The 21,876-nt window shown below is 39.9% G+C and overlaps 1 protein-coding gene across 1 annotated transcript in view; it reads right to left on the bottom strand.

Annotated features, from left to right (window-relative positions):
- The window catches only part of ola1 (Obg-like ATPase 1), a 173,465-nt gene that overhangs the window by 25,535 nt on the left and 126,054 nt on the right, over nt 1-21,876 (bottom strand). The window contains exons 8-9 of the mRNA XM_063050101.1: nt 10,609-10,749; nt 7,353-7,449 (exon numbers count right to left, since the gene is read on the bottom strand). Of these exons, the coding sequence (XP_062906171.1) occupies nt 7,353-7,449; nt 10,609-10,749 (238 nt within the window). The remainder of the gene's footprint in view (nt 1-7,352; nt 7,450-10,608; nt 10,750-21,876) is intronic.

Here is a 21,876-nt window from a genome sequence, read left to right as displayed (position 1 = left end):
TGATGATCTGAAATCACATCATAGCAGGAGTAACGATAATTCAAATAATCAAAAAGGTAGTTCACTGATATCCTAAAAGGAGGATATTCTGCCCATCATGGATATGCTGGCAAAAGGACTTGCCTAACCTCACGCTTTAGTACTTGGTCTGTGGCTCTGCTGATTACAGCTCTAAGTACACACCCAAGTTTTTTTTTTAAGTGATGAGAAATTCCATTTCTACTACATACTGGGTGAAGAAAATTTTCCTCACTTCCCTCTAATTCAACCAATTACTTTTGTCTCCTGTGAAAGGAAAATACATCCTTCCCATTTACCCTCTCCAAACCACTTCTGCCGTCTCTCCACAATAATTTAATGCATGATGATTGTCTTCCTTCAGTCTATGTTCCAAAGTAAACAGCCCTAGTTTATCTATTCTTTTTACACTGCTACAAGTTTCCAGTTCTGACAATATCCCTGAACCTTCCTTGCAATGTTTTGAGTGGAATCACACGATTCCTATAACATGGCAACCAAAACTCAAGCTGTGGTCTAACTCGTGTGGTCTACAGTTCTAAAGTAGCTTCCCTGCTCTTACATTCCCTTAGCTATTAAAAAGCCTTCCATGCATTTTTTTTTAACAACTTTATTTGACCTATTCTGTTGCCTTTAGTATCTGAGAGTGTGCATGCCAAGATCCCCCTTTCTTCCTCCCACTGTAAATTCATAAGTTGATCCTCTCAAATACATTACCTCACACTTCTCAGAACTAATTTCCATTTGTTATTTTTCTACCTAACTACATCTTCCTGCAAAGGGTCACGGTCTCAGATATCAACTGCTGAATATTAATTTCCATAGATGTTGCCTGTCTTGCTAAGTTTCTCCAGCATTTTGTGTGTTGATCTTGATTTCCAGCATCTGCAGAATCCCTTCTGTCTTCCTGCATTCTGAAGCTTCCCTCCTCCAATCAATCACATGTCAATTCTTGTACCATCTGCAAACCTCATTCCACCCTATTTGGGAATGGATCATTAACAGACTTCACAAAAAACAAGGGACTGAATCCACCACAAAAAATTGCTAATCATAAAACACCTATCAAATATTTCCTTTTGCTTCTGCCACTGAGCTAATTTTGCATCCAATTTGCCAGTTTGCCCATCTTGTCAAAAACATTATTGAAGTCCATATACTGCAGATTATATGAAACACACTGATCTCATTAATCTACTTTTTATTTCTGTTTTAGCCTTACTCCTGGCCAAATATGCATTACCAATTTAACTGCTCTCTAAAAAAGTAAAGCAATGATCAGGGTGGGGAACAACTGCCGACCTTGTCACCACAAACCACATCTGTATGAAGAATGTCTGCAGTTCTTAATCCTGGTTTGCTCTTGCCCTGAATTTATTTACTCTACGGAAGAACTAAGCAGTGGAATTTTCTCTTATGATCCCCACTGTGAATCTTCCCTCCTTACAATGTTACTATTTGCTAAATTAATGTTTTAAGTGGCTTGGTCGAATTTTGGTTTGGAAAATAATTCTAAGAAGTGTAAGATAACGTTTTTGGGAGGATCAACTAGTGAATTTACTGTGGCAGGATACTGATAAGCTTGGAGGAACAAAGGGAGATAGATCATGGAATACACGTGCGACTTTACAGTTAGTGATGGATATTTAGGTTCATAGCGATACTTCATAGCAATGGGCCAGGATATCGACTTTAAAGAAATAAATTCCGCTTGTCACACAGAACAAATATTGTGCTTATATCATTAAATCAAAAAATATGACATTCAAAATGCAATTTAAATTCACCTTTCAGTTTTTTTGTAATGATAGTAATATATAATCTATGATTAATATAATTCCAATAAAGTTTAGTGATATTAATGTCAGATAATATGGGTTTTTTTTATACTTTATAAACTTTGGATTCCACTTTGATATTAGTGTAGCTAAACAAACAGAATAAACCCAAGGAGTTTGGTTTCCTGTCTGAAATATTACCCTTCATCAGCACTGCTTTTACTGTCTGCTTCAGCCACACATAGTAATTTAACTGCACCAACCAACAATACTCAGCAGATTATGCAGCATCTGTTGTTCCATGGGTTAATTTAATGGGCGGCAAAGTGATTAGTGCAATGCTGGGCGTTCTGCGCTGTTGTTAAGAAGTTTCCATGTTATTCCCGTGACTGCGTGGGTTTCCTCCAGGTGCTCCAGTTTCCTCCCACAGTCCAGACAGGTACTAGTTAGTAGGTTAATTGGGTCATTGTAAATTGTCCCGTGATTAGACTAGTGTTAAACTGGTGGGTTGCTGATCTGTGCAGCTCATTGGGCCAGAAGGGCCTGTTCCGCGCTGTACCTCCAGATAAAATATATAAAATAAAACTGATCCATTTTAATAAAAAAACTACATGCCATGTTAATATTTATGTTGTTAGTTCTGTTGATCGAAAATCAAATTTTAACTGTTATGTAAAAGAATAATAATTGTCACTTCTGTTCTTTTTATATACAGGTTAACACAAAATTTTGCAAATATGCATCTTACACAAATTACTGGTTCTCTTCAGGTCTTGGTTGCAGTAATATAAAGTTATGATTGTTTAAATAATGGGCAACAGTTTATTTATGAGGCATAGAACAGCAAAGAAATCTGAAGATTTCTCATGTGCCCAATTCCCTTTAAATTATTCAAAATAAGTTAAAGTCTATAAGATATAGGAGCAGACTTAAGCCATTCAGTGCATCAAATATGCTCCACCTTTTAATCATGGCTGCCTTTTTCATCCCCATTCACCCGGCTTCTTCCCATAACCTTTAACCACCACACAAGTCAAGAACCTATCAATCCAGACAAGATGGCACTGAGCTGCAATGTCCATCAATGCTGTGGCTCACACTTGGTTGTACTTTAGGTACACTGTGATAGTTTTGGAGAAACAGTTAAGAGTTAGTGGTCAGATTAGGGTTTAGCGAAAGGAATCAAGGGCAATAACTGAAAAATCAGGGGCAGGAGCCAATGTTTTAGTCAAGATAGTGCCAAGCTGCAAAATCTGTTGATGTCTTCGCTCAGACAGTTGTTTCTGAGCTTCATAATGATGGTCAGCACAGGAACTAAGAGGTCAGGTTAAGGTTCAGGGATAGGGATAAGGAAAAATGAGAGGTTATGGGTGGCAAATGAAGAGTCAGGGGCAGGAGCCAGTGTTTGGAGTCCAGGTAAGAACACTCCTTGGTTGAACGTTAAGTCTGCAGGAGCTGAGAAGACAAGTGATCCCCAGGTGACAAGTCTGTTTGGGCAGGAGTTACGAGTGCCTGCGACAACCCCCCTGCCCCACCCCAAAGACACTGGGGTCGGAAGTCCATGCAAGTCTGGAAGTCAAGGACTGAAGGTCAAACCCATGATCGTTAAATGCTGCAATCAGTAATAAGAGGTAGGCCAAGTTCAGAGGCCAAAGCTGAATGTTGAAGTCTAGAGATTGCCAAGTACAGAGACAGAAGACCAAGGGTCAAAGCTGAAACAAGAGAAAACCTGCAGATGTTGGAAATCTGAGTAACAGACACAAAATGCTGGAGAAACTCAGCAGGCCAGGCAGCATCTATGAGAAAAAGTACAGTCGGCGTTTTGGCCCGAAACATCGACTGTACTTTTTTTCCCCATAGATGATCCTGGCCTGCTGAGTTCCTCCAGCATTTTGTGTGTGTTACAAAGGTCAAAGCTCCTGGATCAGCTTACAAGGAGGTCAGAAGCTCAACACCTGTGACTCTGGACTAGGGACAGATGGTTGAAGGCCCAATGCCTGCAGGTCTAAGAGTCCGGGGCCCCCAAGGTCTGGAGGCCCGGAGGTGTCTTCTCCTGGGTATGGAGGCCTGTCTGTATGGGCAAGTGGATGGTTGGGAAAGAGGCTTGTTTTGCCTTTGTTGTCTTGTTTTGTCGCTGCTTGTGTTGTTCTGCTAAGCATTGTGGGCTTGCTAAGTTGATGTGGAAATGTGAGGCAACACTTCTGGTTAATACGTTGGTTGTTAACACAAATGACAGATGTTTCAATGTACATGTAATAAATGAATCTGAATCACTGCTTTAAGTACACTGAATGAGGGCCTCCACAGCCCTCAGATTCACCACCCTTTGGCTGAAGAAATTCCTCATCTCTGTTTTAAAGGGTGGCTCTTTATTCAGAGGGTATGCTCTTAGATATTAGTCTTCTCTACTAATGGAAACATCCTCTCCACTCCATCCAGGCTTTTCATTATTTGGTGGGTTTTAATGAGTATCCGAGTCTCCCCCTCCACCTCTCCCACCCCCCACCCAATCCTTCAGAACTCCATGGTGTTAAGGCCAGAGACATCAAATGCTCATTTGTTAAGTCTGACATTCCAAGGATTATTTTTGTGAACCTCCTCTGCACTCTCTACAAGACCAGCATATTTTTTCTTAGATATGAAACCCAAACTTGCTCACGATGTCCCAAATGCAGTATAACCACTGTTTATAAAGCCCCGGCAGTACATTCTTGCTTTCATATTCTAGTCCTTCCAAAATAAATGTTTAAAGTGCACATGCCCTCTTTACTACTGATTCCAATCTGCAAGTTAACCTTAAGGAAATCCTGATCTAGGACTCCCAAATCCCTTTGCACCTTGAATTTCTGAATTTTCTCCCCATTTAGAAAATAGTCCACACTTTTATCCTTCCTACTAAATGCATAACCCTACACTTCCTTATGCTTCCTGTCTGCCACTTCTTTGATCAATCTCCTAACCTATCCAAGTCATTCTGCTTCTTCCTGTCACTGCAACACTATCTGTTCATCTACTTATCTTGGTATTGTCTGCAAACCTGGCCACAATGCCATCAGCTCCTTCATCAAGATCATTAATGTACAATTGGATTCTTGATTTCCTTACTTGCAGACTCCAGTCAGTTTGGATCGGTAATATCTGTTCCACAATCTCCATCTCCACACACGCATCACAAGGCTGTGTACGTAATTTCCTGGCTCTACTCGTTTTACACTTATGACTGCGTGGCTAAGCACAGCTCCAATGCCATATTCAAGTTTGCTGACAATACCACTGTCATTGGCCAAATCAAAGGTGGTGAGGAAGCAGAATATATGGAGACTGAAAATCTGGCTGAGTGGTGCCACAACAACTTCTCAGTCAATGTTAGCAAGACAAAGTAGCTACATACTGACTTCAAGAGGAAACTAGAGATCCATGAGCCAGCCCTCATCGGGGGATTGAAGGTGAAGATGGACAACAACTTTAAATTCCTCGGTGCTATTTCAGAGGATCTGCCTTGGGCCCAGCACATAAGTGTAAATACGAAGAAAGCACGGCAGCTCCTCCACTTCCTTATAAGTTTGCAAAGATTCGGCATAACATCTAAAACCTTCATAAGCTTCTACAGATGTGTTGGAGAATATATTGACTGGCTGCATCACAACTATGGAAACACCAATGACCCTGAATGGAAAATCTCACAAAAGTTAGTGGATACGGCCCAGTCCATCACAAGTAAAGCCGTTCCCACCATTGAGCACATCTACATGAAGTACTGTCGCAGGAAGCAGCATCCATCATCAGGGACCCCAACACCCACAACATGCTCTCTTCTCACTGCTGCCATCAGAAAGAAGGTACAGGAACCTCAAGGCTCACACCATCAGGTTCAGGAACAGTTATTAACACTCAACCATCAGGTTCTTGAACCCGTGGGATAACTTCACTTGCCCCATCATTGAACTGTTCCCACAAACTATAGACTCACTTTCAAGGACTCTTCATCTCATGTTCTTGATATTTATTGCTTATTTACAGTATTTATTATTATTCCTTTTGTACTTTGTAGTATCTTGCCTCTCAAACAATGGGCCCTTATCTTGTTAAGCAGCCTCGTGTGCAGCTTGTCAAAGGCCTTCTGAAAATCCAAATAAGTAACATCCACAAATGCTGGAGTAATTTCCTGGTCTTTCGCCCTCTCTGGATCTTTTCATCTATAACTGCTGATTAGATATTAACCGTCTTGACCTCAGCACCACTCTCTCCTATTTGAACCTTACAGGCACTGCCCTCAACTCCCTCCACACCAATAATAACCTCACTACCAAATCCATTTTGTTAATGTGGGTGCTGTTGTGGTCTGGCAGACTGACCTCTACCTTTCTGAGGCCATGCAGCAACTCTCAGACACATCCTTTTACTTACCCCTTGAGAAAGATTCCACTTAGGAGCATCAGGCCATTGTCTCCCGCACCATCACCAACCTCGTCAGCTATGGAGATCTGCCATCCACTGCCACCAACCTCATAGTTCACTTACCCAGTCTGTTTCTGCCCCGACCTAAAATCCACAAACCAGTGTGAGTAACCTATTGTTTCCGTCTACTCCTGCCCCACAAAATTTGTACCCACATACTTGACTACATCTTATCCCCTTTGGTTCAGTCCCTTCCCACACTCTTGATCTCTTTGGCCGCTTGCAGTTCCCTGGCCCTGATCGCCCCATTTTTGCAGTGGATGTCCAGTCCCTACACACTCCTGTTCCCCCATTAGGAAAGCCTTAAGGCTCTTCACTTCTTTCCAGACAACAGACCTGACTTGGTCCATCTCTGACACTAAAATTCATTAGTACCACAACAGACTTGGTGTCAATATTATCTGCACATTGGGAAGTTTGCAACACAAAGGTAACCCCATGGAGCCACTGTAAGTACCACTTATAAAGTGCAAACTAGGATCAGTCCAATGTATAAAAATTGACTGGGCATTGCATCTAGCCATATTTTGAATCACCATGCATGTTAAGACCTCAAATGCATCATGCTAACTGCATGAAGCCATAAGAAAGTAGTTTAAAATAGTAAATTCAAGAAAGTATTCTTATGTAGGAGTGAATAAAACATTCTGCATATCAATCACAAATTATATTAATATAATTTCTTAATTTAAAACAAATCAACATTAGTCAAGTAAAGCAATAGCAGCAGTCACACAAAGCCCAAACAAACTTAGCAAATACCAAATGAAAAGCAACATCAATTTCACTGGGGACAAACCCAGTCACACAGATTAAGCAAGCACAATACTGAGGTGCCTTATCTCTGACCACAGGAGGAGGGAAGATAGATTCTGCAGGATGAAGAAATTCATACTATGTAATAGGCAGAATCAATTGCTACCTGCCTCAATCAATGCACCCCACTTTCACTGTTCAACAGCTCACAAATAATTAAAGTTAAAACGAACAAAACCTCATCTATAATCACTGCCATGACAAGCTTAAAAGTCAGTGATATCAATCTGAATTCAACAGTGTGGAACTGTGTGTGGCTGACAACAAGACTATGAAACATACCTTTATGGTCCATGCTCTTACTTCATCCGGGCCTGCAGTAAAAAAATATTCCAGCTGAAGAGATGAGAATCCGGTCTTGATGATTTTGGCCAAAGCACTTAAATTACAAACAAATCATTTTAAAAATTCTATTCAATACATTTCAGTGCAAATATTTATATTTTGGATATTTGACCTCAAAAACATCAAATGGCAAAATATATTTTATTAAACTCTATCCCTCAATTATTAGACCTTTTCACAATATTAAATTCACTCCAATAATAACTGAGTACAAACATACATCATACAATGAAAAGCTTAAAACTGAAGGTTGCAAGCTAAGTATAATCAACTTTCTCCTTGATAATCAAAGTTTCACAAAGGTGTCATGAGAAAGTACAACTCATGGCCTGTCAGGAACTTCACAAAAACTTCAACAAGATTATAAACTGTCAGTTAATGTTTAAAAGTAAACCTCATATATAAAAAGCTGAGTAGAACAGCCCCAAATAAAATAATTTATTTGGGTAAAAATATGTGCGATGTCACAATTTTATTCCAGTGTTTAAATAATACAATCCCTTGATATCGTCTCAAATCTCTAATGTAATACATTAGCACCCAATGTGGAGCTTTTTCCAGATTTCTACTTTTCTCAGTTTGTACTACCTCATTTCATGTAATAACCTGAATATACCGTGTGGTGAGGGAAGAACCAAATGATTACAGTATGACCCAAAGCAAAAGAGTAGTAAGTGTGGTGCATACTGAATGCAATGACTGACAAAAAAAAAGCCAGTCCACTATGATCGTCTTTCTTAGTCTCCCAACCCAGACGAAGCTCATTGGTGGCAGCACCAAGATGGAAAAGAAAACAGGGAAATGAACTCAGCCCTTCAGAATCTGCTTCCTTTTCAGTAGTTATTTATCAGATGGCAGCAAATTAGTACTGGGGGAAGAGGGACTCTTATCTGCTGGGTGAGAGTCACACCAGCTGGTCAGAGAAATCGTGCACCACTGATCATTTGGGGATGGTTTCTTACATCTGGGGGCATAAAGTGAAGAAACAAGATGTTCACAATCACATTCAGGAGGTTTGCTGGTCATCAGAAGATCAGCTCCAGTACTGCAAACCAGCAAAAAAGTTTTTACTTATACATAGTCAGAGCTCAGATTTTACCAGTAGCCATTGAAAGTGGACTCAAAGAACACATTTACTAAATATTCTCTAGCTTCTTAAGCTCATTCCTGGCTACGTTATAACTCTCAGGCGCCCTGCTTGATCTTTGCTTCCTAAACCTTAAGTGTACTCCTTTCTTCCCTTTGACTGGATGTTCCACCTCTTGTCAGCCATGCCTCCTTCACCCTACCATCCTTTCCCTAGCTCAGTGAGATATGCCTCCAGCTGAAATGTGTCGACATTAAGAAAGAGGATGTGCTAGGACTTGTTGAAAAACATTGGTATAGGTAACTCCCTGAGGCCTGATACGCTACACCCCAGGTTACTACGGGAACAGAGGGAGGAGACTGCTGTGCCTTTAATGACAAACTTTGTGTACTCTCTGGCCAAAGGAGTTGTACCCAAAGACTGGAGCGTCACAAATGTCGTTCCTTTGTTCGAGAAAGATAATAGTGCTATCTCTGGGAATTATAGACCAGTGAACATAAAATCAGTGGTAGTCAAACTATTGGAGAGAATTCTTACAGACAGCATCTGGAGTATTTGGAGAGGTGTAGTCTGATTAGGGATAGTCAGCATGACTTTGTAAGAAGCAGGTCATGTCTCACAAGCTTGAATGAACTATTTGAGGAAGTGACAAGACAAACTGATGAAGGTAGAGCAGTGGATGTGGTGTATATGGATTTTAGTGAGAGGTTCAACAAGGTGCCCATGGTAGGCTCATTCAGAAAATCAGGGAAACTTGACTCTATGGCTTGACCACAGAAGACAGAGTGTGATAGTAGATGGAGTGTATTCTGTCTGGAGGAAGGTGATCCCTGGTGTTCCAAAGTATGCAGATCACACAAAGGTTGGTGGAATTGTGGATAGTATCGATGTTGTCATCGAATACAATCAGAATTGATAGGATGCAAAGTTGGGCTGAGAGGTGTCAGATGGGAGTTCAATATGGAAAAATGTGAAGTGATACACTTTGAAAGGTTGGGCTTAAATGCAGAGTATAGAGTTAATGGCAGGAGATAGTGTGCAACAACAGAGAGATCGAGGGGTTCACACCCATAGATACCTCAAAGTTGCCACACAAGTTGTTAGAGTGGTTAAGAAGGCACATAGTATGTTTCGTGATTTTTTATAAATAACTTGGAGGAGGAAGTGGAAGGGTAAGTTAGAAAGTTTGCAGATGACACAAAGGTTGGTGGAGTTGTGAATTGTGTAGAGATTGTCATAGGATACAACTGAAATTAATAGGATGCAGAGATGGGTTGAGAGGTGTCAGATGGAGTTCAATTAGTTGGGGGATTGAGTTCAAGGGCTGCAAGGCAACCCTATAAATTTCTGATTAGACCACACTTGATTTATTGTGTTCAGTTCTGGTCACCTCATTATAGGAAAGGTGTGGAGTTTTAGAGAGGACGCACAGGAGATTTACCAGGATGCTGCCTGGATTCGGGAGCATGTCCTCTGAGGACAGGTTGAATGAGCAAGGACTTTTTTCTTTGGAGCAAAGAAGGATGCAAAGTGACTTGACAGAGATGTACAAGATGATAAGAGGCACAGGCAGAATGGATGGCCAGCGACTTACCCAGGGCAGAAATGGCTAATTCGAGAGCGCACAATTTTAAGGTCATTGGAGGAAAGTATATGTTAGAGAGTTTTTTTTAATACACAGAGAGCAGTAGGTATGTGGCATACTCTGCCAGGGGTGGTAGGAGAAGCAAATATATTAGAGACGTTTGAGAAACTCTTAGACAGGCACATGGACAAAAGAAAAATGGAGGGCTATATGGGAGGGAAGCCTTAGGTTGATCTTGGAGTAGGTTAAAAAGGTCTGTACTGTACTACACTCTGCCCAGATTTGTAGAATCAAAGGCTATGTGCACAGGAGGAGATAAAAATGATGAACAAATTTAAGGGATAACTAAATGTTGCTCCATTTGAAGTCCATTCAGAACTGACTAAGTAATTTGATTTCAGCACAAACACTGAAAACTTAAAATACTTAATGGCATTTCAAAATGTATATTGGAAACTCCTTTTTTATTTAATTAAATTAATAAATAAAAACAAAGCTTTAAAAAGTAAATGCTCAATAACCTTTGTGTTTTGTTTTCTTCCAGGTATTTTGTTTTTTCTTCTTCATCCATATCTTGTAACTTGAGTTCCATTGCTCCACTGAAAGGAATGACCAGTGCTCTCGGATCATGTTTGTCTACCCACTCTTTAATTTTTATCAACCTGTACAAAAAAGATGCAAAACATTGTTAGCTACTCTGGGCATCATTGTGCAACAGTCATCATCTAGCAGTAAAAATATTTTCATAAAACATCTGTATTTTTTATGTCCTGACGAAGGGTCTCGGCCTGAAACGTCGACTGCGCCTCTTCCTATAGATGCTGCTTGGCCTGCTGCGTTCACCAGCAACTTTGATGTATGTTGCTTGAATTTCCAGCATCTGCAGAATTCCTGTTGTTTGTATTTTTTAATTGCCATTTTTCTATATAGAACTTGCATGGTCAGATATGCTTAACTGATAATTACATTCAGAATCCGAAATACCAGTACAAGGTTGCACTTATCTTTAGGGTCAAAAAGTAAATCAAAGACAGGAGTTACTTGCAAGTTAAAAATGCAACGATGCCATTAAAAAAGGCTATCATTATTGAAGCTGGCCCATTAGGGATTGAAGGTGTGTTGGCAAATTGGAGCCAAAATTAGCTTGGTGACAGAAGGTAGAGAATGGTATTGAAAAGGTTGGTCTTCTGACTTGAAGCCTGTATTCTGTTGCGTACCTCACTTAAGAAAAGGTGCCAGGACCTCTCTGGTTCTATATATAGAACCAGATATATATATATATCTTAGATGAGAATGTAGGTGGTCTGATTAGCAAGTTTGCTGACATATAAAAATTGGAATTGAAGTAAAAAGGTTGTCTAAGGATATAGAGGAGCAGAGATCAAATGGAGAATTGGGCAGAGCAGTGGCAGATGGAATGTAATCAGAATAATATATGGTAAAGTTTTCTTGGACATTAAATACTGACAAGACATTTACGATAAAAGTCAGGGAATATTGGTATACAGAAAGATCTTGGATACACTTTCATTGTTCCATGAACCTGGAGACATAGTTACATAGGACAGCAAGAAAGCATTGGCTTGCTTGCCTTTGTAAACATGAATACAAGAATTAAGACATCATGTTGCAGCCGTACAAATAAATGCTAAGGCTGCACCTGGGATATTGTGCACCACACAACAGAACAGATACACACATTGGAAAGAGTGCCGAAGAGATCCATCAGGAATGAAGGGCGTTAGTTACAATGAGAGATTGGGTGGAACATGGGGGGGGGGGAAGCTGAGGGGAAAACAAACATTTATAAGATTATGAGGAAGACAGAAAGAGTAGACAGTCCTTTTCCAAGGTAAGGGGTGTCCAAACATAGCGGGCATAGATTTAAGGTGAGAGGGGAAAATTTTAAGGGAGATCTGTAGTGTAAATTTTCCTACACAAAAGGGGATGATTGAGGCAGATACAATTTCAATGTTCGAAAGGAATTTGGAGAGTGGTAGGAAAACAACACAGGGAAACAGGCCTAATGTAGGCAAATGGGATTAGCATATATGAGAATCACCATTGGCATGGATGAGTTGGGTTAAAGGGCCTGTTTCAGCTATAAGACTATACAGGCGAAGGCTTTTTTGAACTATCTAAAATATTACAAGACATTTGGTTTCAATTAGCCTATTGGTTAGGTTACCAACCAGCAGAGAGCCTGAACTATTGATCCAGGGTGACTCATTTCAGTTCACCAAAGTTATTGAATACATTTGTATAATATGATAGCACAGTACCATTTTCATGAAACAACTGTAGTATTGGAGAAAGTCAGGAAGGAAGTCTGCTGAACATATTCAAGTCATCCTAAATGACTCTGGACCTATTAATGAAGTTGATTCTTAATTGTCCCTTAATTTGGTCCAGCAGTCAATTGGTCCAAGAGATAATTAAGGATGGACAATGTTTCTGACTTACTGGTGAGCTCTGTTTCCATGAGTCAACAAAATAAAAATCACCAATTTATAGTTAAATTGCCACTAATGAGTTGCATGGTTCAGTCATCTATTTGAAGACAGTGTTTTTTAAATGTTCTAAGGGTGTTCTGAAAGCAAATCTAAACATAGAACTTAATTAATAGAACCAGCATACACAAGAACAAATCCAACTGTGGCTAATACAAAAAAAGCTAACAATAATAATATAGATTTCCAGATAAAAATGTAAGAGTGGGGCAAAGTAGTACTAAATTACTTGAACACCAAAGAGAAAGGTAAGAAGGTTTACTAACTTCAAGAGAAACAAATTGTGCAGAGTTTATTCAAAACATTAATTCTTCTTTAAACCAGCAGGAGACAAGAACAATTATGAGATTAAATACACACCCATTCAATACAGCTTTGGACTGATCCCAAGAAATTAAATGCAATCAGTTTCCATCATTTTGTTCCAATGAGCTGTACATTCACAGTAAAAGGACATTTCGTGAGTAAACAACTTTTCTTATGTTAACATTGACAAGTGAGAAAAAAATAATAGCACTTAATAAAGTTATCTAATTGTTCCCGGGATTTTAGGTGGACAGGAAAAATCAATCAAGATACTTGTTTTTCTTTCAGACAGTTCTGCTGATACAATGTCCAATTTCTTGACTCTCTCTGGAGGCCACCACATATCACACAAATTAATTGAAATTTTCACTGGTGAATAATGATAGGCAACTGAAGAATGATGAATAATTTGTATGCCAAAAGCTAGCTGCCCAAAGTTTTTAAACTAGCTCTAAAGATCATGGAAACTCAATTTAAACTGAATATATTGCGACCTATCACACATCACACTAATTCAGGGAAAAACACTGCAAAGCAAAACTGGACAGAAACTCATCATTTAAAGTCTTTATTTAACAAAATTAATAAAAGATACTTATTTACTTTTGATGATGTGGTCCCTGTCTTCCACACATTTTAGAAGGCATATTCCTTCAGAAGTGCTAAAGGCAAATCTATCTACTACATTTCAGTGTGCACATACAAAAATGAATTTTAAGAGTAAAATAATGCTTTTGTGTTAAGTGGAGTCTGTACCTCAATGTTATTAAGGGATCTTCCATTAACTTATACTGTACTTCCTCCTTTCATTTGAACTCCCAAGGTGCAACACCTCACACTCGTCCAGATTAAACTCCATCTGCCATTTCTCTGCCCATATCTGTAATGGATTTATAGTACATCCCCACTGTATTCTTTAATAGTCCTTTACAACATCTACAACTTGGGCAATCTTGGTGTTATCCTCAAACCTGATAATACACCTGTTTTACATTTTCATCCAAATCACTGATATGTATTACAAACAACCGAGGTCCAAGCACTGATCCTTGTGGAACACCATGAGTCAGACTTCCAACTAAAGTATCAGCCTTCCAATCCTACTCTCTGTATTCTATGAATCAACCAGACACCAGTTTCAGCTTTCCATTGTTCTTTCGGAGATTAGAGGTGACTCAGTGGTATAAACCAGTATAACTGCTGCTCACAGCTCCAGTGACACAGAATTAATCCAGAGCTGCTGTGCTGTTTGTGTGGAATTTGTGACCATATGGATTTCCTTCTATGAACAAAGACGCGTGGGTGATGGGTTTATCAGCTATTGTAAATTGCCCTTAGTACTTGACTGAGTGGTAGAAGCTGGGGATAATTGATGGGAATGAGAGGGAAATTAAATAGGATTAGTGAAAATGGGTGCTTTACGACAAGTGAGATTCTGTCATCTATGACTCAGAAGTATAGTAGAGCTACTAGGACTTGATGTTTCAATCCCTATGGTAAGTCGGCACTCTTGATGTTGGCAGTGGGCTTGGAGTGGTGACAAGGAGGGTAGGTACGTCATCGGGGTCATCAGGTGGGCACTCTCCTTCTTTGACGCTTCGTTGATAAGCCCACGACGTCTCCAGAGGGCTCAACGGTGCTACCTGGCGTCCCAGATACACCCCCCTCAGTTCCATACCCTCCTGTCTTCATCTTGCAGCCCAGTTGTTGCCTTTCCTTTTAATCCAAATCCAATTGCTGCTTTCTTCTGCTACATTTGACAAGGACTTGATTGCTTGTTGGAGGGAGTGTCCCCTCACCCCCATCTTCTTCAATAGACTGGTCGTAGATGTAGCAATGAATCCCCTGAATCCCACTTCTACAAGGAAAATCTTGGTCTTCCAGCCATTCTGGGCAGCTTCAGTTGCCAGTTCAGAGTTCTTGGTCTTTTTCCTCTCATAAGCTTCTTCGACACCATCTTCCTATGGTACTGTCAATTCCACAACATATGCCAGCTTGGCTGTTGTGGACCACAGGACCATATTTGGGCAGAGTGTTGTAGCCACAATGTCTGGGGGAAACACAAGCTTTTTTTTCCAAGTCCACGTCCATTTTCCAATCCCGAGCAACCTGCAGAATGATTACATCTTTTGATGTTATGTGGTGCTTGGGGGGTTGGCCTGCTGGTACAAGTCGTGTGATGTGGACATTTCCTGCCGATGTTTGTGGGAGAACATTTGTGGTGATTTGCCTCTGTTCCAAGATTGATGCCAGCTGTTTGAGAACTTGGTTATGCCAAAATATATTCAACAAACAAAGTGAGAGAAAACAACAAATCAAATTGTAACAGGAAGAACTCCAGTCTGGGTGACCAAGAGACAAAAGACAGGGTTGGGGAAAGACAATGACAGACTACTTGGTGGAAAGGCAGAAATGGGAGGGATGAACAAGCAAAGAGATTTGCAAAAGTGAGTAAGAAGGTTGGGAAAAGGTGATGGTCATAACAAAAGCCAAAGTAAACATAATAGAGCCAGACCCCGCAGAGAAAAATGGAGTCAGTTGAGATAGTTTGGAACAGCAGGAAGGGTGATAGACAGCATATGAAAGAGAAAAATTCCATCTCAAATCCAAATGATATCCTCTCTGACAAAAGAAAATTCAATTTTGAAAGCATTAATTACTTACTATACCTATATCAGTAGGTGGTAATATGGTTGACATTTATAATGTTTTAAAAAAATGTAACATCATTGTCAAGCACAGAAAATTTTACATTTAAAATCAGAATTGTTTCAGTATACAGGTCTACTACAATTCCACAAGGTGGCAGTGAATATTACACGCCAATGTAAATACAATATCCCTCCTTAGCAACAACAATACCTTATCTCAAAAATGTCATACTTGTTCAGAAAAATAAGTGTAGGCTCTCAATGTCATTCCTTACTGAGGTAACCTCTTGCTATCCTGTTCTAGCCAGCTTGCACTTGGTATTAAGTGAATTATGGGCTTAGCGCTTTCATTTCAGTAAAAGTTACTTAAAGTATCAACCATTCTAACTGTTAAAGAAGCTTTTGGACAAAATATCCAAAATCTCCAAAATATCAGAATAGCTACAGAAGAAATTCCTATTCTATATAAAGATGGGCACAAGAAAACAAAATATAGGAGAACATAGTGATGAGGACAGGAATTGAATTGACTTTATTACTTACATCGTTCATATACATGAGGAGTAAAAATCTTTATGTAATGTCTCTGTCCAAATGTGCAATGTGCAATTATAGTAATTCATAATAAATATTATGTACAACAGGATAGTCAATATAACATCAAAATACAGTTGTGGCAGCATGAATTAATCAGTCTGATGGCCTAGTGGAAGAAGCTGTCCTGGAGGCTGTTGGTCTTGGATTTCATGCTGTGGTACCGTTTCCCAGATGGTAGCAGCTGGAGCAGTTTGTGGTTGGGGTGACTCAGGTCTCCAATGAGCCTTCGGCCGTTTTTACACACCTGTCCTTGTAAATGTCTTGAATAGTGGGAAGTTCACATCTACAGATGTGTTGTGCTGTCCGCACCACTCTCTGCAGAGTCCTAAGATTGAGGGAAGTACAGTTCTCATACCAGGCAGTGATATAGCCAGTCAGGATACTCTCAATTGTGGCCCTGTAGAAAGTTCTTAGAATTTGGGGGGCCATACCAAACTTCTTCAACCATCTGAGGTGAAAGAGGTGCTGTTTTGCCTTTTTCACCACATAGCCAGTATGTACAGACCACGTGAGATCCTCGATGATGTTTATGCCGAGGAACTTAGAGCTGTTCACCCTGTCAACCCCAGATCCATTGATGTCTATAGGGGTTAGCCTGTCTCCATTCCTCCTGTAGTTCACAACCAGCTCCTTTGTTTTTGCGAAGTTGAGGGAGAGGTTGTTTTCTTAACACCACTGTGTCAGGGTGATGACTACCTCTCTGTAGGCTGCCTCATTATTATTTGAGATTAGGCCAATCAATGAAGTGTCATCAGCTAATTTAATTGGCAAATTGGAGCTGTGGGTGGCAACAGTCATGGGTATACAAAGAGTAAAGGAGGGGGCTTAGTACAAAGCCCTGAGGGGCTCCTGTGTTGAGAGTCAGAGGGGTGGAGATGAGGCAGCCCACTCTTACCACCTGCCGGCCATCTGACAGGAAGTCCAGGATCCAGCTGCACAAGGCAGAGTGAAGGCCGAGGCCTCTGAGCTTCTTGTCAAGCCTGGAGGGAATTATGGTGTTGAGCACTGAACTGTAGTCCAAGACCAGCATTCTCACATAAGTGTCCCTCTTCTCCAGATGTGTAAGGATGGTATTTAGAGCTGTGGGTATTGCGTCATCTGTCAATCCGTTGTGTCAGGAGGCGAACTGTAGGGGGCCCAGTTTGGGTGGCAGCATGCTGTAGATGTAGATCTTGACCAGCCTCTCAAAGCATATGCTTATTATTGAGTTGAGTGCGACAGGACACCAGTCATTCAGACATGTTACCTTGGTCTTTTTTGGTACAGGGACAATGGTGGATAATTTGAAGCAGGAGGGCACTCTACACTGGGAGAGGGAGAGATGAAAAATGTCTGTAAACACACCTGCCAGTTGTGCCGCACACATTCTGCATACCTGCCCTGGGATGCCGTCTGGTCCCGCAGCCTTGCGACTGTCCAACTGTTGGAAACACCTGCGTACTTCGGCCTCAGAGATGACCAAGCTGAACTTGCATCATCTGCAGGTCTCCTCAGGGACTCAGTACTGGCGACATCGAATTGAGTGTAAAAAAAGAATTAGTTCATCTGGGAGAGAGGCATCGATGTTGGAAACTCCACTGTGTTTAGCTTTGAAGTCTGTGATGGTGTGCAGACCTTGCCATAAGCTGTGTGTGTTGTTGGTGGAAAGTTGAGTCTGAATCCTGTCTCTGTATTGTTGTTTCGCTGCCTTGATGCTTTGAAGTGGAAAAAGAAATGCTGAAGGGTAATAGAACTGGTGAAGTGCACCCGCAAACAGGAAATTGGATCTCAGATGTGTGTGTGTGTATATATATAGTGTGTGCCTTCAGGCTTCTGTACCTCCAACCTCATGGAGTGACTCCCCCCTCCACCAAAAAACGTCAATGGTTTTATAATCTCAAGGCCTATGTTGCTAATCCAGAAACACAAGTTAAAATCTCACCATAACAGTGGGGAAATTTAAATTCAATCAACGAAATGTTGCTACAAATGTGACTCCAGATCCACAGCAATGTTACAGATTCTGAACAGTCTCTGGAAATGGCTTAGCAAGTCGGTCAGTTGTATCAAGCAGAATAAAACTACATGGACCATTGTCAAACTTGGCACTCACCCTGGACAACGCAAAATTATTCCTTGGGTGTCCTCAAAGTTGACAACCTCAAAATTTCACAGCACTGGGTCATACCTAGGCATGGAAGCCTTCTCTTAATCATCACCAACTATCCCCACTCACCTATTGAAACTGCAGAGAATAAAAAGGGCACAAAATATTCTCTGGTTGGGATAGCCATCAACAAGATTTGCTCAGTTATTCCTGAAAAACAATTTCTGGTTTGGATCTGTATCAGATGGCACATCACTCACAGTAACAATGAACCCACGACACCAAGCTGGTTCAATCAATGCAAAAAGATATGCCAACATGAGTAAGGCTTATCTAAAATTGTGGTGGCAATATGGCAAAAATGCAATACATGCTAGGTAGCAAAAGCATTATGCAACAAAGGTAAACAATCAACAATCAGATCATATCAAAAGGTCAGGTGTTTCATCTCCCGAGGTTGCACAGTAAATGCAATGTTGGTCCTTTCACTTCCAGTCATCCATTCATTCAGAGATCCAAACAGTAAAGGAGTAATTCTCTCGTACTTCCTCATCTAGTGTATTGCTTTGATATTCATAATATGATCACTTCTACATTGGAGAAACTGAATGCAGACTAGATGCCCAATTCATGAAACATCTGGGTTCAACATGCAGATGCAACCAAGAGCTTCCCGTTGCCTGCTATTTTAATTCTCCATCCTACTCTTGATGTCAGCAAAACTAAAGTTCTGGCCTTTGACTTCAGGAAGAAGTGGGTGCACATACTCCTTTTTACATCAACAGTGCTGCAGTTGAGAGGTTTGAAGGTTTCAAGTTTCTAGAAATGAATATCACCAATGGCCTATCCCAGTCCAATGACACCATGGTGAAGATAGCCCTACCAACTCCTCTACTTCTACAGAAAATTAGCATGTTCTCTTTTGCCCTCACCACACCAATTTTTATTAATACACCAGCGAAAACTATCCACTCTGTCCATGACTGCAAGAAGCTGGAGAGAGTTGTGGACACAGTTCAGCATATCACAGAAAACAGTGTCTCCTCCATGAACTCTGACTACACTTCTTGTTGCCTTGGCAAAGCAGCCAGGATAATAAAAGACCCCCCCCTACTCCAGACATGCTCTCTTTCCCAACACCCCCCGCCAATCAGACAGCAGACACAAAAGCCTGAAAGCATGTACCACCAGTCTCAAGGACAGCTTCGATCATTGGTGTTAGGAGGCAGAATGGCGTTAGGATGCTTTTCTGATTGGAAGTCAGTGACCAGTGGTCTACTCCAGGGAATGTGCTAGGACCCCTACATACATATGACTTAGATGTGAACATAGGAGTATGATTAGTAAGCTTGCAATGACAATAATATTGATGGTATTGTGCATAGCAAGGAAGATTGTCTAAGGGTACAGTAGGATAAGGATCAGATGGAAAATTGCCAGTAAATAGTGTGGTGCTAAGAGATATCAATGAACAAAGGAACCAGAGTTCAAGGCATAATGCCTTAAAAGTAGCAACAAAGGTAGATTGGGTGGTGAAAGTGGCATAAGACATGCTTACCTTCTTAGGTTGTGGCACAACATAAACAACTTAGAATGCTACGTTGCAATTTACAAAATACCAGTTAGACTGTGCATTGTGAAGTAGTGCCGAGGAGATTGACCACAATGTTGCCTAGATTGAAGAACTTTAGTTAAGTAGAGAGACTGAATCGACTGGGCTTTCTGATATGAGGCACAGATGGGGTAGACAATCAGAAGTTTTCATTGTTGAAGGTATCAGAAACAGGAGGACACAGGTTTAATGCAGGAATTTTAAAAGGGATTTGAGGGGATAGGTTCTTTTTGAGATTAATTGATATCTGCAACTCGCTGCCAAAGGAGCTAGTGGAATCATATACAACCATCATGCTTAAGGGACTTTATAAAAATTTTCCAAATCACAGCTTTGCTTTAAGATTTACATTCATTAATAGTAGGCTTGCAGTGCACATTTTAAACCATAAGTTTTGACAAAGGAAGCGAATACTGACCACCACTTTGGGCCAAGATACAAATCTTGTATAATGACATCCTACACTCCTTTTAAAAGTTATGGATCCTTCATCACTGCAAAGAATAAAATTCCTTAAGAAGTTCTTTTTATTTTGTACAAACAAATCTACAGAATCAGTTTCTGTCTACAAGTAAGACCTTGATCAATAAACATATTATTTCCGGGATAAATCATAATTGAAGAAACTACTACAATGTTGAATATCACAAGGGGAGTAACAAAAGGCACTATTTCAAATTTCGACAGCCCATCTTCATAATGTAGAAGCAGAACTGATACATTCAACCACTAAATGAGCATGAAGGTCTTAGGGTTTCCTCATTGACTGACATCAAATCTGACAAGAAATGACTAACAAAGAATTAGGAAACACCATACATAGTGTAAACAGCTCATTCACTGCCTTAAGAGTCATGACGGCCACATTCTGTCATATGAAATGAAAAAGTACTTCCTAGCCAACTTGACATCATATAGACAGCATGCACAAGTGAATAAGGTAAAAAATCTTAAATTATCAGTCTACTACTGTAGCTTTCAATTGTCTTACTATCTAGTCCATTAGTTTTCAAGCTAGTTCTTGATATCAACTTGATAGCAATCAAAACACCTATTGCACATATGAAATCTTGCCCTTGTAGATTTTATTTAAAAACTTCAGGTATCCATGCAATACAAAGGCAAGGAAAAAAAAGATTAAAATTCAAAACAAACTTGTCCCTGTGAAGAAAATCATTGTTTATAAAATATACATATTTTTGCAGTTAATGAATTGAAGTAATACAGCAATATTTAAAAGAATATACATGGTGTCTCAAAAGCAGTCTACCTATGGCATTATATAATGCCAGAACAAATTATGTTAAATATAAATACAAATGTGTGAACACTGTACATATAGCAGCATTAATCCTCTACAAGAAATGCCTTGTGGATCATGAAATTAAATAGATAATTTATTAATGAATTAAAACTTCAAAACTGCTAATGCCAATGCATTTATTCAAGAAATGTAATACAACCAACTTAAACTTTGCAACAAAACATTTTTGGATAAACAAAAAAAAACCAATCATTACCGAGGAATGGGAAAATTTACATCATAAGAGCATTATAATTCACCCATTTGTGGAAATAAATAGGAATAGCTACTTATACATGAAATTAATTAAATGCTTCTCTTGTTTTGCACTATTAATTTTCCAGATTCACTTTCTCAATGCTTACTTTGTTAACTCATTTTAAAATATCTTAAGAAACTCTGATAGCTGTCTTCTTTCAGCCTTAATAACTGTTTGAAGGCATTTTCGGACATCTTGAAAGGCTCTTTTCAAACACTGCATTCTTCTCCCTCCAATGCTATCTCTTCAAGTACTTCAAATAGGTGCACTGAATCAGAAATTCTTGTTCCCGAAAGGATAATTTCCAATGACGTAGAAGTGAACTCAAAAAGTCAACCAGCTATGTTAGTAACTCATTTCTCAAAAGATGTTAAGTGTTTACACTTAAGATGTATGTATGGTTACCATACATATCCTTCAAGTCAACCATTCACAGGAATAAGCCCATGTCTACAAGAGTACTTT

This window comes from Mobula hypostoma, chromosome 6 (genome assembly GCF_963921235.1).
Source record: "Mobula hypostoma chromosome 6, sMobHyp1.1, whole genome shotgun sequence".
NCBI classification, from domain to species: domain Eukaryota; kingdom Metazoa; phylum Chordata; class Chondrichthyes; order Myliobatiformes; family Myliobatidae; genus Mobula; species Mobula hypostoma.
The sequence above is the reverse complement of the archived record's forward strand: the minus strand, read 5'-3'. Positions and strand labels throughout refer to the sequence as shown.